Source organism: Onychomys torridus, chromosome 8 (assembly GCF_903995425.1).
Source record: "Onychomys torridus chromosome 8, mOncTor1.1, whole genome shotgun sequence".
NCBI classification, from domain to species: Eukaryota; Metazoa; Chordata; class Mammalia; order Rodentia; family Cricetidae; genus Onychomys; species Onychomys torridus.
The window spans coordinates 75,421,800-75,437,083 of record NC_050450.1 but is presented as its reverse complement, the minus strand read 5'-3'; the positions used below and the strand labels follow the sequence as shown (position 1 = coordinate 75,437,083).

Genomic DNA, 15,284 nt, shown 5'->3' with positions numbered 1-15,284 from the left:
GCATAGTTGTGATCTCAGGCTTGGGAAAGTAAGAAAACAACGAAGCCAGAAATCCAAGGTCATCCTTTGTTACAGAGTGTTTTTGTAGCCCATGGCCAGTTTGGCCAAATCTATCAATCTATCACCTAAGTATCCGCTCCAAGTTTCTTCATCCTCATAGCCCGCCCCTACCTGCACAGAACAAAAACCACTTCTCTAACTTTCAGCTGCCTTATTTACAAGTTATACCATTCATTTTTACTCAACCTATCAAAGAGGACCATTTCAGTCTGAGCCCTATTTTCTTTCTTTCCTTAGCTAATCAATGCTTTTAACCTTATCATCACTCTCTCCTCATAAGCGCATCCTCAGTGAAACATAAAACCCATGGCTCCCATCTTAAAAGTACCAACTACAGAAAATCTACTTTGTACTCCTAATCTTAACTAAAAACAAACAAAACCCACTTAGTCAGTTCTTATTCTGTCTATTATTTGACTTGGCAAAAACTAACAGTATCCCAAATCATAAGCCTTCTTATCAGAACAGATAAAGTACCTACCAGTTAGTAAAGGAAAAAAGAACATATTAAAAAAAAAAGTCATTTTAAAATTTTTTTAATGTACATTGGTGTTTTGCCTACATGTATGTCTGTGTAAGTGTGTAGGATTCCCTAGAACTGGAGCTACAGGCAGTTGTGAGCTTCCATGTGAGTTGTGGGAACTGATCCTGGGTCCTCTGGAAGAGCAGCTAGTGCTTTTAACTACTGAGCCATCTCTCCAGTTCCCAAAAGAACATAGTTTAAAAATCTACAATTTAAACCATTTCTAGACCATGTGTCGCAGTTTCGGATAATGGTCTTTCATAATTAACTTTTATAACCTTGCAATGTTGAAGAAGTATTAAATGTACAGAACATGTATACATCAATAATGAAAACTAGCAGACAAGATTTTTAGGACATTGGCTCCCCGATATTATATTGTGGAGACTACAATCCTACCATATATATTACCAATCTTAATCTATTATTTATTACATGATAGTCTTCATTCTGAATCTTCTCCTCTTCCTCTTCATCTTCTTTGGTCTCTCTTACAGAAGCTGAAGTAGGATCACCTTCCAGAAGCATTTCAGAGCATGAGCCAGCCTTCTTAGTTCGTGTCTCAGAAGTATCATCATTTTGGGGGCTAAGATGATTATCTGGTGGTGATAAATCTCTTGATTTCTGAGTTCGGGACAGCTCAATAGTCAGTCTCTTTTAAAATAAGAACAGTATAAATCAATATTAAGTGTAAGAGTTGTCTCAGTGGCAGAGCAAACAATGTTTACATTAAAAATTAGATACAAGCTGGGCCTGACAGCACATGTCGTTAATCCCAGCAACCAGGAGGCAGAAGCTGGGTGATCTCCAGCCTGGTCTTCATAGCTTTTAAAAAAAAAAAAAAAAAAAGCATAATGTTAGAGTTGAAGAGATGGCAAGGGGACATGCAGAAAGTGGTCCTGGAGGAGACAAGTAGAATACAAGTGAGATGGCTCAGAGGTTAAGAGCATTGGCTGTTCTTCCAGAGGTCCTGAGTTCAATTCCCAATTCCCAGCAACCACATGGTGGCTCACAATCATATACAATGAGATCTGGTGCCCTCTTCTGGCCTGCAGGCATCCATGTAGACAGAACACTGGATACATAAAGCATAAATAAATAACTTTAAAAAAAAAAAGACAACTATTCTACTTTTGAATCTTACATCCAAGACAGCTTATAGAAGACAATTACCTTAGTGACTGAGGGAAACACAATGTTGATCTCAAACCAGTGTGGCACTGCATAATACAACACTACATAATAAAAATATTGTCTATCTACAGTGTCTAACACAAGCTCCTGAAATGAACTTACTATAAATAAGGAACAACATAGTTGATACTAATTAAATTGAGCTAATGTAGCTAAACATGGCTACACAATTGAATAGTGCAGAATCTAGAGGCTCTCAAAGGGTGGAGAAAAGGATAACCAGATTTTTACCGCAATATTAAAATGAATAGCAAAAATCAAATTAAAAAACCAGCAGGCCAAAAGGACAATAGGCTGTGCTAAATTAGAATGGATGTTATTGCCTTACCTCTTTAAGATTGTTTATTTGTTGGATATAACCAGTCTGTGCAGCTTCCAACTGAGTAATGTACCAGTGCTGATCCCGGCATTTTTGAAAAAATGTTGGTGAGCGTACCTGAAACCTTAAAGAACAGTTCTACATGAAGAATAATCCAAACAGTGAATCTGTGAATCACATAAACTCTACAGTTCACATTTGATGAAGAACCACTTCAAATGAATTCAGAGTTTCTATGACCCACTATTCATGCCTGTACTCATAAACCATAATGACATGTGGCTCTAAATGTCAGTTGTCTTAAGTAAAAGTATACTTTTTTGGTCTTTTTGTTGTTTTTTGAGATAGAATTTGTCTGTGCAGCCCCGGTTGTCCTGGAACTCGCTCTGTAGACCAGGCTGGCCTCAAACTCAAGAGATCCGCCTGCCTCTGCCTCCCAAGTTCTGAGATTAAAGGTGTGAGCCACTGCCACCTGGCTGTTCATCTTTTTTAAAGCCCTCTTAATATTTACTAAAAACAGACCTCTTTCTTAGAGTCAAACATGATTCTTCCTAGTGAAGAACACATGTAGTATATGTGTAACTACATTTTTGAGGAAAGAACCACAAGGCAAGAAGATTTTAATGAACAAATAAATGCATAAAAAACATATCTAGCTTAGTTATTTATTTAGAGTTACAGAAAAGCCAGGTGTGGTGGCACACAAAGTTAATCTCAGAACTTGGGAGGGAGAGACAGATGCATGTGAGTTCAAGGCCAGCCTGTTCTACACAGCAAGTTCCAGGATAGTCAGACCCTGTCTCTAAAAACAAAACAGTGGTTAAGAGCACTGGCTGCTCTTCCTGAGGAAGAGGTTCAATTCCCAGCAACCACATGGTGGCTCACAACCATCCATAATGAGATCTGGAGATGCAGAACACTGTATACATAATAAATAAATAAATCTTGAAAAAAAAAACAAACCAGAGGTACAGAAAGCCCTAACTTTCTAATAACTGTACCAAATCTTAAACAAAATTAGCAAAAAAAAAAAAAAAAAAGTAGAAAGGGGCTAAATGAGAAGAGGAAGGGGATTAGCAAAGAGCAGGAGGGTTCAAAAAAGGGTAGGGGGTAATATGAGCAAAACTGTCATACATTAAACATATGTATGAAAATGTCATTATGAAATCCATTACACATAACTAATATATACTAATAAAAATATTAAGGGGAAAATTTGTCAATTTGTAGGTTGGTAAATTATGTTTGAATTGTGACCATAACATGGAATGGCAACAAAGCATTTCCTTTGGTAAATTAAAAAACAAGACTATTACCTCATAGGAAAAAACAAAAAAAAGTGACAGTTTTCTTCCGTTTTCCCTCCCTCCCTCCCTCTCTTTCTTCCTTTCTATCTTTCTCTTTGAGACAGTGTCTCACATAGTCTTGGCAAATCTTGAATTCCCTAGGCAGGCAAACTTAAACTCCAGATCCTCCCACCTCAGAATTCAGATTTAGGTTATGCGTTCTATCAACAGGCTGAAGGCAATTTAATGAGTACAGCATCACTCTGTGACTCTTCACATGAAGTACAGAATTTTCTACCTGTCATATATTAGCACTACAAAATTTCAGATTTGGGGGCATTTTGGATTTTTTAGTTAGGTATGCTCAAACTATAAGCCATCTTTAAAAAATTTTTTTTTTTTTTTTTTTTTTTTTGAGACAAGGTCTCTTGTAACCCAGACTGACTTCAAACTTCTTATGTAGCCTAGACTGGTCTTGAATTCCTACCCTTTCTGGCTCTACATCTCAAATTACAGTGGTGAGGCATCAGACCTGGTGATATTTTCCTTTTTAATGGAATCAATAACTAGGTGTCACACCATTTTTTCACTTTTTATATTCATCTAATTACATGGAACACCTGAAATAAAAGTGATAGTGTGAATTTCAATTATTTCTGTTAAATGAATAAACTTTGAAATTCTTGATGACATTATTCTCCCATAATTTAAGTCACAACATCAAATATCTCAAACTACCTTAAAATCACTGTATCATTTTGTCGGTTCAAGTATCCTTCATTTGCAAGGAGGTCCAAACGGAAAAATCTATTATAGCCCCAACACTCTCCAACTTCAAAGTCAGATGCAAATTCTCGAATGATATTTTTGGTAGGATCGTTGCAGGACTGATGAACCATTTCTACACGATATTCATACCTAAAATACAGACAACACCATTATTACAGTCAGCAAAGTCAAAATAAGTACTTCTACAAAAATAAACTTGGTAGTGCAGCTGAGCTCCTTTCAGAACGGATAGCGTTTACAGAAACCGAAGAATCTCAGACGGTCACTGCCTTAGCCAGGGTTACTATCGCTGTGACTGAACACCACAGCAAAAGCAGGGGGGAGGGAAGGAGGGAGGACTGATCCGGCCCACACTTCCACAGCACTGTTCATCTCTGAAGGCAGTCAGGACAGGACCTCAAACAAGACAGGAACCTGGGGACCTCTGTAGGGAAAACTCTACACTCTCTCCTTAAAGAAATTCTCAGCCAGCTTGGTGGTCCACACCTGTAATCTCAGCACTTGGGAGATGAAGACAGAAAGATCATGAGTTCAAGGCATCCTTGGCTATATCAAGTCTAACACCAGCCTGGTTATGACTCCCTCACTTGAAAACAACAACAAAAGAGGGGGAAGTGGGGTAGGGAAGACTTCCTTCCCTGAAACAAAAGTTATTCTGTGTCCTAGTTAGAATTACTATTGCTATGATGAATCACCATGACCAAAAACAAATTGGGGAAGAAGGGTTTACATGGCTTGCACTTCAACACCGTAGTCTACCACTGAAGGAAGGTCTGGACAGAATTCAAGCAGGGCTGGAACCTGGAGGGAGAAGCTGACGCAGAGGCCATAGAGGGAGCTGCTTACTGGATTACTCTTCATGGTTTCTCAGCCTGCTTTCTTATAGAACCTAGGACTACCAGACAAAGGATGACACCACCCACAATGGGTAGGCCCTTCCCCATCAATCACTAATTACCCTATTGATTTGCCTACATCTCAATCTTATAAAGGCATTTTCTCAATTGAGGCTCCCTTTGTTCCAATAACTCCAGCTTGTGTCAACTTGACATAAAACTAATTAGCACACTCAGTAAATACTACAGGAAAACAAACCCCAAACTGTCTCATGTAGAAAATTTCATTTAAATACCATATGCATGTGTATGCTCACACACACCTTGAGAAAGAGATTAAGGCTTGAAAAACTTATAAAGTGTTTCTACAGACCCTAGCTGATATTCAAACCTACCAGACTGCTATCTAGATTGCTATATACTGACTCATGTTTTTTATTCTACATTTTGGGAGTTACACTACCCCACTGCTAAACCTTGCACTGCAAAATTAAATGCTATTTCAACATTTAATGAAAGAGAATTCAGAACCCAATATGCTTCCTAAAAGGTTAACAAATCATATTTATCAGAAAAGAAGAATCACATGAAAGTATTTAGACAGTGTCCAACAAACATACACATACAAATTCCAATCTTTTCTGAACACAGTACCATGAACATATAACATTATCAATGATAATGTATTAACATTTCTAAAACAATGAGAACTTCTAACTCTTGAATTGGGTGCTAGAGGTGTAATGTAGGAATAGAGTCCTAAAACCTAGATTCAGTCTCTAATTCAAAATAAATAAATGATGTAAAGTCCTGACATCTGTTTGGTTGGTGATAAAACCATCAAGCTGAATCCAGTACCAAAGACAGTAAGTGTGAAAATATAGACAGGAAAAAAAAAATCAAAGACAGAAATTAAAATCCTCTTAGGACTTAGAATCTGGAATTTTAAATTTTAAAAATTCAAATTCAAGACAAACATAAATTTCCCAACAGCAAGAACTAAGAGGCAGAGCCGGGCAAAGTGGTGTATGTTTTTAAACCCAGGACTAGGAACTGACCCCAGAATCATGAAGACTATGTATGTTCTCTACCACTGAGCTAAATCCCAGTCCCAAATATTAGCTCTTGGGTTATAATACAGGTAGGTAACTTCAATGTCTCAAATTACACAGATATGGAAAGGAGCTACGACTAAAACATCAGTTAACAGGCCAGGCCACTTCCATTCTATAACATTCAGTTTGACCCTTCAATGGCAGAAGGATCTTCAAGGTTAGCCAATGCCAGAATTTCTTGTGTGTGTGAGACCACAGTGCGTGTGTATGGCAGTCAGCGGACAGCTTGAGGGACCAGTTATTAAGTGCCCATTTAGCATTCAAATATTCTGTATTTTCAAAGTATCTGTGATTAATATTTAAATTAATTCTATTCTGATTATAGAACACATTTTAAATCATTTTTAAATTCATGAAGACATGTTTTATGGCCCTGAACATGGTCTATCTTGGGAAAGGTATGGTGACTAGTGTCGGTCACTTGCTGGAAAGAATACTCTCTAAATGTCAATCAGGTTGGCAGACAGCTGTATTAGCTACTTTCATCATCACTGTGACCAGCACTGACAGAACTTACAAGTAAACATTTTGATTCATGTTCAGTTCATGGCTGACTTGCCTGTGTGCTTTAGCAGCAAAAATGTGCAAAGAAGCTACTCAGTTCTTAGCAGACAGGAAGCAGACTTTTTCAACATACAGACTCTTTCAACATAATATAAATATTCAATCAGCTTTTGGCTGTTATCTTACTGTTATCATTAATTTACTACTGCATATAAACCCAAATATTATATTATTATAAGGGAATCAACAAAGTAAAATTTATAGTATCCAGTTTTATTATCAATAGATAGGCCGATAGACACCCCCCCAAAAAAAAACCTTCAAGAAATGAAAATCAGTATTACATTATTTTTGTTAAAGTGAAATTTCTCTTAATGTTAATAATTTTTAAAATTTATTCATTCAATTTCCATTCCCAACTCTTATTTATAACTGGAGGGTCTTTTTCTTATTATTACCAGCTTTACAAAATCTGAGTATGATGTTCTCTGGTAATTTGTTTCATATGCTTGTAGTTCATCAAGCTTCCTGGGTCTGTTCATTAAAAGTTCCTACCAAATTTAGGAGGAAAATTCTCATTATTTCTTCAATTTTTTTTTCTAACGAATTACAAATTCCAGGTCTCACATTAAGTCCCTGAAGGAAGGACTGAAAGAGTCTATGTTAAACTTTTTAACACTATTCTATCATTTTTGGAATTAGTTTATATTATCATTTTTGGCTAATAATTCCTCAAATGATTATTTCCTTTCCAACTTTGAATCAGTAAAGCTATCGAGTCTGTATCAGTTTGGCTCTTATACATTTCCTATGTCTCAGCTGGCAAGAAGGCTCAGTGGGTAGAGGTAAGTGTGTGAAAACTTGACACCTGAGTTTATTTTCCAGATCCCACATTGGAGGCCCATCAGCTTGAGTTGTCCTCTGACCACACACTCTAAACAGAAAGTTATACATCGCTAACTTTCGGTGCAAATGAAACAATGGCCTGGATCATCAGGTCTTCTTCAGTGACAGGGGACCCAGGGATGAGAAATCAGGAAGACAGGAAAGTGTGGGAACAGGAGATGTTGTACGATATTTTCTTTGTATTCTGAAAAATGTAGCCAGAAGTTTCTCCTGTCCTGCCCACGTTCCACAGCCTCTTTGTCCCAAGTAAACACACAGAAGCTCATATTATTTACAGACTGTATGGCCTATGGGCCAGGCTTCTTGCTAACTGGCTCTTAGGACTTAGCTCCACCCATTTCTACTAGCATGGCCGTGGTTGGCCTCATTTGGGGCATCTTGCTGCTCCTTGGGCCGCCAGCTGGCATCTCCTCCCCTCTCCTCCTCTCCTCTCCTCTCCTCTCCTCTCCTCTCCTCTCCTCTCCCCTCCCCTCCCCTCCCCTCCCCTCCCCTCCCCTCTTCTCTCCCACCTCTCTAGTTAGAATGTCCCGCCTAACCTTATTCTGCCCTGCCATTGGCCAAACATCTTTATTCATCAACAAATCAGAGCAACACGTATTCACAGCATACAGAAAGACACCCCACAGCACTTCCCCTTTTCTGTCTAATCAAAAAGGAAGGTTTTAACTTTAACATAGTAAAATTACATAGAATAGAACAGTTATCAAGCAAGAACTACAGTTACAATATCTAGTCTATTTATATTTGGCAAAATTAAAGAAAATACCCTAACAGCCAGGTGGTGGTGGCGCACACCTTTAATCCCAGTACCTGAGAGGCAGAGACAGGTGGATCTCTGTGAGTTCAAGGCCAACCTGGGCTACCAAGTGAGTTCCAGGAAAGGCGAAAAACTACACAGAGAAACCCTGTCTTGGAAAAAAAAAAAAAAAAAGGAAAGAAAGAAAGAAAATACCCTATCATCTATATTTGTGAGTCTAAGTTACATATCCAATTTATCTTTTGTCATAACTAAAGAAAACCATAATTATAACTATCTAGTCTTCAACTACATCAAAGACCCCAGAAGGACACAATAGTATCTGAGAAGCAGAGCAGCCAGCCACCAGAGACTTCTTATCTCTATCAAATCTCAGATAAAATAGGATATCATGTCTCTATGAATCCTCAGACCAAATAAGGCTGAGATCAAAGACTTGAGCCTCCCATATGCTGGGATCAAGAGTGTGTGGCACCACTGCCTGGCCTCTATAGTTAACTAGGAGATATCTCCACCCTCTGATCTCCAAGCAAGCTCTATTTGTCAGAACACAAACAAAATATCATTCAACAAGAAGTTCTTGCATAAACTGATGGTTCATGCCACCCAAGTTTATTAAAATACACAGCATCAGCCAAGTACTTTGATCCCAGTACTTGCAAACAGAGGCAGGTGGATCTCTGTGAGTTTGAGGATAACATGGTCTACATAGTAAGTTCTAGGACATCCAGGCCTGTATAGAGAGTCTGTCTCAAAACAAACAAACAAACAAAAAAAGCAGTATAAAAAGCAAGGAGTACATACAGTTTACAAGGGAAAACCAGGACAGAATCAGCAGAAAGTTTTCATACAATTGGGCAAAGTCAGTAGGAAGCTAATCAAACAATGTTGCATAAAAGGAACAAAGGCTATCTCAAATGTGTCACAGACCTTGGGAAACTCCAGTTTCTACAGAGAGAAAAGTCAGGCTCCCAAGAACACACACCTTTGAGGTCTGGACCCAACCCCAGCCTGGACCTTGCCAATTCTGCTCCTGGGCACAGAACTGGCATTCCTTTTTTCTTTTATCAGTGCCTATGAGAAAGCCTGGGATTGGCCTGGCTCCAACAAAATACAGTTGTGATTGTCTTAATGTCACTCTCTTGTAATTCTAAAATCTGTATCAGTTGCTAATTCCAATACTCTTCATTTACTCCATGTTTTTTGTTTTTGTTTTTGTCTTTGTTTTTGGTCTACTAGTATATTTGAACACCCTACATTGTGTATTTTACTTTAATGGATTCCCTTGCAATTGTATCCACTTTCCTAATTCCAGGATGCAGTTAATTACCTAGAATTTTTTTTTTTTTTTTTAATTTTTGTGAGTCTTGCTCTCATTTGTCAGGTGGGCTGAGCTCAGCATTCAGTTTAGACCTTATTGCACAATTTTACTAAACATAAGCCTTCCTCAGTATTCCACCTGTGCCCCAATTATTACAAATGTCTCTTCTTATGTCTGGAGCCCTGTCATCTCTGTACTCTACACAATGTCTGGAGCCTGACATCTCTGTAGTCAATGCCTGGAGTCCTGTCATCTCTGTATCTACACAATGTCTGGAATCCTAACATCTCTGTACTCTACACAATGTCTGGAGCCCTGTCATCTCTGTACTCTACACAATGTCTGGAGCCTGACATCTCTGAATCCTAACATCTCTGTACTCTACACAATGTCTGGAGCCTGACATCTCTATAGTCAATGTCTGGAGCCCTGACATCTCTGTATCTACACAATGTCTGGAGCCCTGTCATCTCTAGTCTACACAATGTCTGGAGTCCTGTCATCTCTGTATCTACACAATGTCTGGAGTCCTGTCATCTCTGTATCTACACAATGTCTGGAGTCCTGTCATCTCTGTAGTCTACACAGTGTCTGAGTCCTGTCATCCCTGCAGTCTACACAGTGTCTGAGTCCTGTCATCTCTGTAGTCTACAAAGTGTCTGAGTCCTGTCATCTCTGTAGTCAACAATGTCTGGAGTCCTGTCATCTCTGTACTCTACACAATGTCTGGAGTCCTGACATCTCTGTAGTCAATGTCTGGAGTCCTGTCATGTCTGTAGTCTACACAATGTCTGGAGTCCTGTCATCTCTGTAGTCAATGTCTGGAGTCCTGTCATCTCTGTAGTCTACACAATGTCTGGAATCCTGACATCTCTGTACTCTACACAATGTCTGAGTCCTGACATCTCTGTAGTCAATGTCTGGAGCCCTGTCATCTCTGTAGTCTACATGATACACCCTAGCTTTGTTGGTATTCTTGGACTTTCAGCTACTCTGCCAAACAAAGAGATCCTACCTTATTCTATCTCACTTCCCCCATCATATATTGCAACCCAAAACTCTTGTGGCTTTGAGGAAGAACAATAACAGAGCCACTCTGAGTGGTTCTTATCTCAGGAAAACTGCTTTCACTAGCTAATTCATCCAGAAAAAAAAATGTTGTTTTAGTAATGCTAGAACATAAAGTTTATATCTTATTCTTACTATTCTATTTTTAGCTGTAAGCAGATGGTTCATATCAACCCAAAAGATCTATATTAAATGTACTAGTGTAAAAATTATCTAGTAAATGTAGTAGGGTAAATTACTTATCATAAATATTAAAAAAAAAAAAAAATACTGGGGCCAGATATGGTGTTGCACACTTATAATTCCAGGACTCAGGAGGCTGAGTTAGGAGGATCACAAATTCAGAAAACATTAATGTAGTTCATTGAAGAGAAGTGTAAGCTAAATAAACCCTTTCCCATCCAATTTGCTTTTTGGCCATGGTGTTTCACTGCAGCAATAGAACCCTAAGGAAGACATGAAACATGTAAGTTTATATTAAAGTAGTTCATTAAATCAACTACTTGGCCTGGTGGTAATGGTGCACCCTTTAATCCCAGCACTCAAGAGGCAGAGGCAGGTAGATCCTAGGACAGCCAGGGATACACTGTTTCAAACCCCACTCCCTCAAAAAAAATCACTTACTTGGAAGTTTCAGGTAAGCCAGCTGATAGTTCCAGAAATACAGATAAGTAATAGCCTCGCACAACTCCATTTCCATCCTAAAGTAGGAAAAGAGATTATGCAAAACAAACTACACATCAACTCCAATATAAAAATTTAAAGCAACAATGAAGCCAACAAACAAAATTCAAACTAATATCTGATAATTGGGTTGAGAAATATATCTAAGCTAAAAAAAAAAAACCAATAAAAAAATTAAAAGCCCAGATGTTAGTCTGTATCAATTTTAAATTTTTATACATTAAAAAAGGAAAAAAAAAAAAAACCACATTCACAAATTAAGAAAACTATGAAAAACTATGAAAAAAGACAAATGACTATTTATTTTCACTCCAAGTGGGTGAAACTGAGTATCATGAGGACCTCATGAATATTAGAGAAGTACTCCACTGAGCTACATTCCCACATGCAAACAGGATTTTTTTTCTTTTTTGAGCTGAGGATCGAATCCAGGGCCTTGTGCTTGCTAGGCAAGCACTCTACCACTGAGCTAAATCCCCAACCCCAGGAATTTTAAAATAAAGGGATGGTATTCAGAATAAACAGAACTCCTACAACAGGAAAAGAAATAAACCTGACTAAAAATGGACAAAAAACATGAGTAGATATGTCTACAAAAATATGCAATTAGTGGACAAGCACATGAATAGATGCCCTGCATAACTCATTATTAAGACATGTTAACTAAAATCATAATGAATATGACTTCACTAGTACTACGACAGTCACTTTTGAAAAGGTAGAAAGACAAGCTGACAAGTCCATGAAGAAAATGAAACATTCCTGCACTGTTTCTAATATGCAAATGGTGCCAAATGCTGTTTCCTTAATAAAAAAGAATTACTCTATGACCCAGTAATTCCACTTCTGAATAATTATCTACAAGAAAATCTGAGGGGCTAGGGATTTAGCTCAGTGGTAGAGCGCTTGCCTAGCAAGTGCCAAAGCCCTGGGTTCAGTCCTCAGCTCTGGGAAAAAAAAAAAAGAAAAGAAAATCTGAAAATGGTTTCTTAAAAGAAACGAGTGGCATCTGTGTTAACAGCAGCAGCTCTATTTACAGCAGCTCTAAAGAGGTAAGGGTAGCCTGGGCTACGTAGTAAGATCATCTCAAGAAAAAGAGGGAGAGGAGAAAAAAGATGGCTCAGTTGAAAAAAATCAGTGAACAAAACGTGAAATAAACATATACTGAGGTATTATTCATCTTTATCAATGAATGAAAATTCTACCAAACAAACACATAAAATAAATAAATAAATGGTGAACTTCAAGGACATTATGCTCATTATGCTGAGCCTAATAAGCCAGTCATAGTAAATTACTATAAGATTCATTCCACTTATGTATTATAGGAGTCAAATTCAGAGAAACAATGTAGAATAGAACCTATCAGAGGCTAGGAGAAGTAAAAAACAGAGACCTATTTAATGGTGAGCATTTTCTTTCTTTCTTTTTTCTTTTTTTTTGAGCTGAGGATCGAACCCAGGGCCTTGAGCTTGCTAGGCAAGTGCTTTATCACTAAGCTAAATCCCCAACCCCTATTTAGTGTTTTGAGATGGGATCTCATGGACTAGTGGAGGCTAGAATGGAGTTCACTATAAGGCTCAGGCTTGATTCAAACTCAAAATCCTGCCTCTGCTTTTGTTTGTTTTTGAGATGGAGGTCTCAGTGTTTACTCCTGGCTGGTCCTAACTCACACTTGGACAAAGCTGGTCCAAAACACAAAAATCTACCCGTCTCTGTTGTGCCTCCAAATTGCTGGAATTAAAGATATGTCCTCCAAATTGAAACATTCCACCCTGGAGAGTTCCTACAACTCAGCTGCGGGGTGCTGGTACACACCTTTAACCCCAGCACTCGGGAAACAGAGGCAGACATATCTCTGTGAGTTCCAGTCCAGTGTGGTCTAAAAAGAGAGTTCCAGGGCTGTACGGAGAAACACTGTCTCGAAAAACCAGTTCCTAAGACTTAAAAGTAAACAAAACTTAGAAGTCTCAGGAAACTAAAACCTTAAAAAAAAAAAAAAATCCGCAAGCCTCCTCTCCAAGGTTACTGATGCAGCGAACAGTGTGCCTGCAAGGGGGCTTCAGGGATGCAACTTCTGCAATTTGATGCAGCTGCTTTTGAGTGATCCATGCTCTTGTAAGTAAAACCTCATCTATACATCTCTAATTAATCCCAATAAACTCACTGGTTCATGTGCTTCACTTTGCTGGGTGTTTGTAAACCTCCAGCTCTATACTAATTTTGTCTGCTCCTTCAGTCAGACAACCCTAGTTTATCTGCAGGATGTTGTAAACTCCTGATTTGATGATATTTTACCATTTATCTGTTGCATCTCTCTATCTGCAACTTGCTGTTTAGTCTTTTATTTTTGCTTGCCGTATCATTAATAAATTCACTTAGTCTAAGCCAAAAGTATGGCTATGTACAAGACATAGTTGGCAAAATTCATGAAATGCCCTTTCAATTTCAAAGGAGTAAATGTTCCAAGGTTGCTGAGGAACTCCCTGGCTGGAAAGACCTCCTTTACTGTGTGTCAGCTGGTGAATAGGCAAAACAGACTGGTCTTTGCGAATGGTGTCTAGCAATTTGAAACACTTTTGAGATATGTCATGTTGATCGTGCTTTGTTGGGGAGTGGGAGAGATGGATGAGCAGCTAAAAGAACCTGGCTGCTCTTCCAGAGGACCAAATTTGATTCCCAGCACACACATGGGGGCTGCTCATGATACACATAGGTGCACAGGCATGCAGATAAAACACCCATATACATAGAAATAATAAATCCTCAAAAAATTTTAAATAAAACTGCAAAATCACAAAAAACAGGACAAATGATGTGACTATGACACAAAGTGACAAATACACAGAATTATCCTAGATAATTTTATCATACACAAGAAACAAGAAACGACTAGAGTCGTGTTCATCTACTGAGACAGTGCAAGAAAATTTGGGCCCTAATTTAGTGGGATTATATATAGATCCAAGAGTTCAAAACAGTTAAAATTGTAGCCTTCAGAAGAAAAGCTAGTAAACAAATTGGGAGAGGAAGAGAAATATGGGTGATAATAGTAGGTACCCAAATGAGAGAAGGGAAACATCTCATTATGAAAGCTTTACAACCTTTAAATGAAAAAGAATGACACAGAAAATGACTATTAATAGCTATCAATACCACAAAAGTAAACACAAGACATTTCATAATAAAAGAACACTAATTCTTGCCAAAGGAACATATCTAATGCCAGATATCATGGTTTATAGCTGTAATTCCAGAATTCAGAATGCTACATGAATTCTAGATTAATTTAAATTACACATTAAGGATTAGGCCAGCAAGACCCTGTCATAAGGAGAAAGAGGGGGGACGGGACTAGGGAGATGGCTCAGCAGTTAAGAGTATGCTACTCTTGCAAAGGACCCAAGTACAAGTCTCAGCATTCATACGGTAGGTCATAACCACCTGTAACCCCAATTCCAGAAGATCTGATACCCTCTTCTGGCTTCCAAGAGCACTAGACTTACAAGGGGTACAAATATATACACATATAAGCACTCACACATACACATAAAATTTTTAAATGTTAATTTAAATATTTAATTCAATCTAAAATTAATATTTGATTTAATTTTTTATATAAGTTAAATTAAATTTAAAATTCAACTCTCAGTTAAATTCAATCAGCATTTCAGAGCTGAGGACCGAACCCAGGGCTTTGTGCTTGCTAGGCAAGTGCTCTACCACTGAGCTAACTCCCCAACCCCTCAATCAGCATATTTTTAAGTGTGTTTTAGTAGCTGTGGTTTCTTTTGGGGTACTGCATATTGCATGGCAGATAAGTACTCTGCAACTGAGCTATAACTCCTTAACTTTTTTTGTTGTTTTCAAGATCTTTACAACATTTTTAATTCCCAGCACTTACATAGTGGCTTAATACCCT

General features: G+C 38.1%; 1 protein-coding gene across 5 annotated transcripts in view; it reads right to left on the bottom strand.

Annotated features, from left to right (window-relative positions):
- Trim37 (tripartite motif containing 37) overlaps nucleotides 1-15,284 on the bottom strand; it is a 138,832-nt gene that overhangs the window by 70,144 nt on the left and 53,404 nt on the right. For all 5 annotated transcript variants that reach the window (XM_036195489.1, XM_036195488.1, XM_036195491.1 and 2 more), the window contains exons 12-15: nucleotides 11,303-11,379; nucleotides 4,121-4,300; nucleotides 2,106-2,220; nucleotides 1,019-1,237 (exon numbers count right to left, since the gene is read on the bottom strand). In XM_036195489.1, the coding sequence (XP_036051382.1) occupies nucleotides 1,019-1,237; nucleotides 2,106-2,220; nucleotides 4,121-4,300; nucleotides 11,303-11,379 (591 nt within the window). The remainder of the gene's footprint in view (nucleotides 1-1,018; nucleotides 1,238-2,105; nucleotides 2,221-4,120; nucleotides 4,301-11,302; nucleotides 11,380-15,284) is intronic.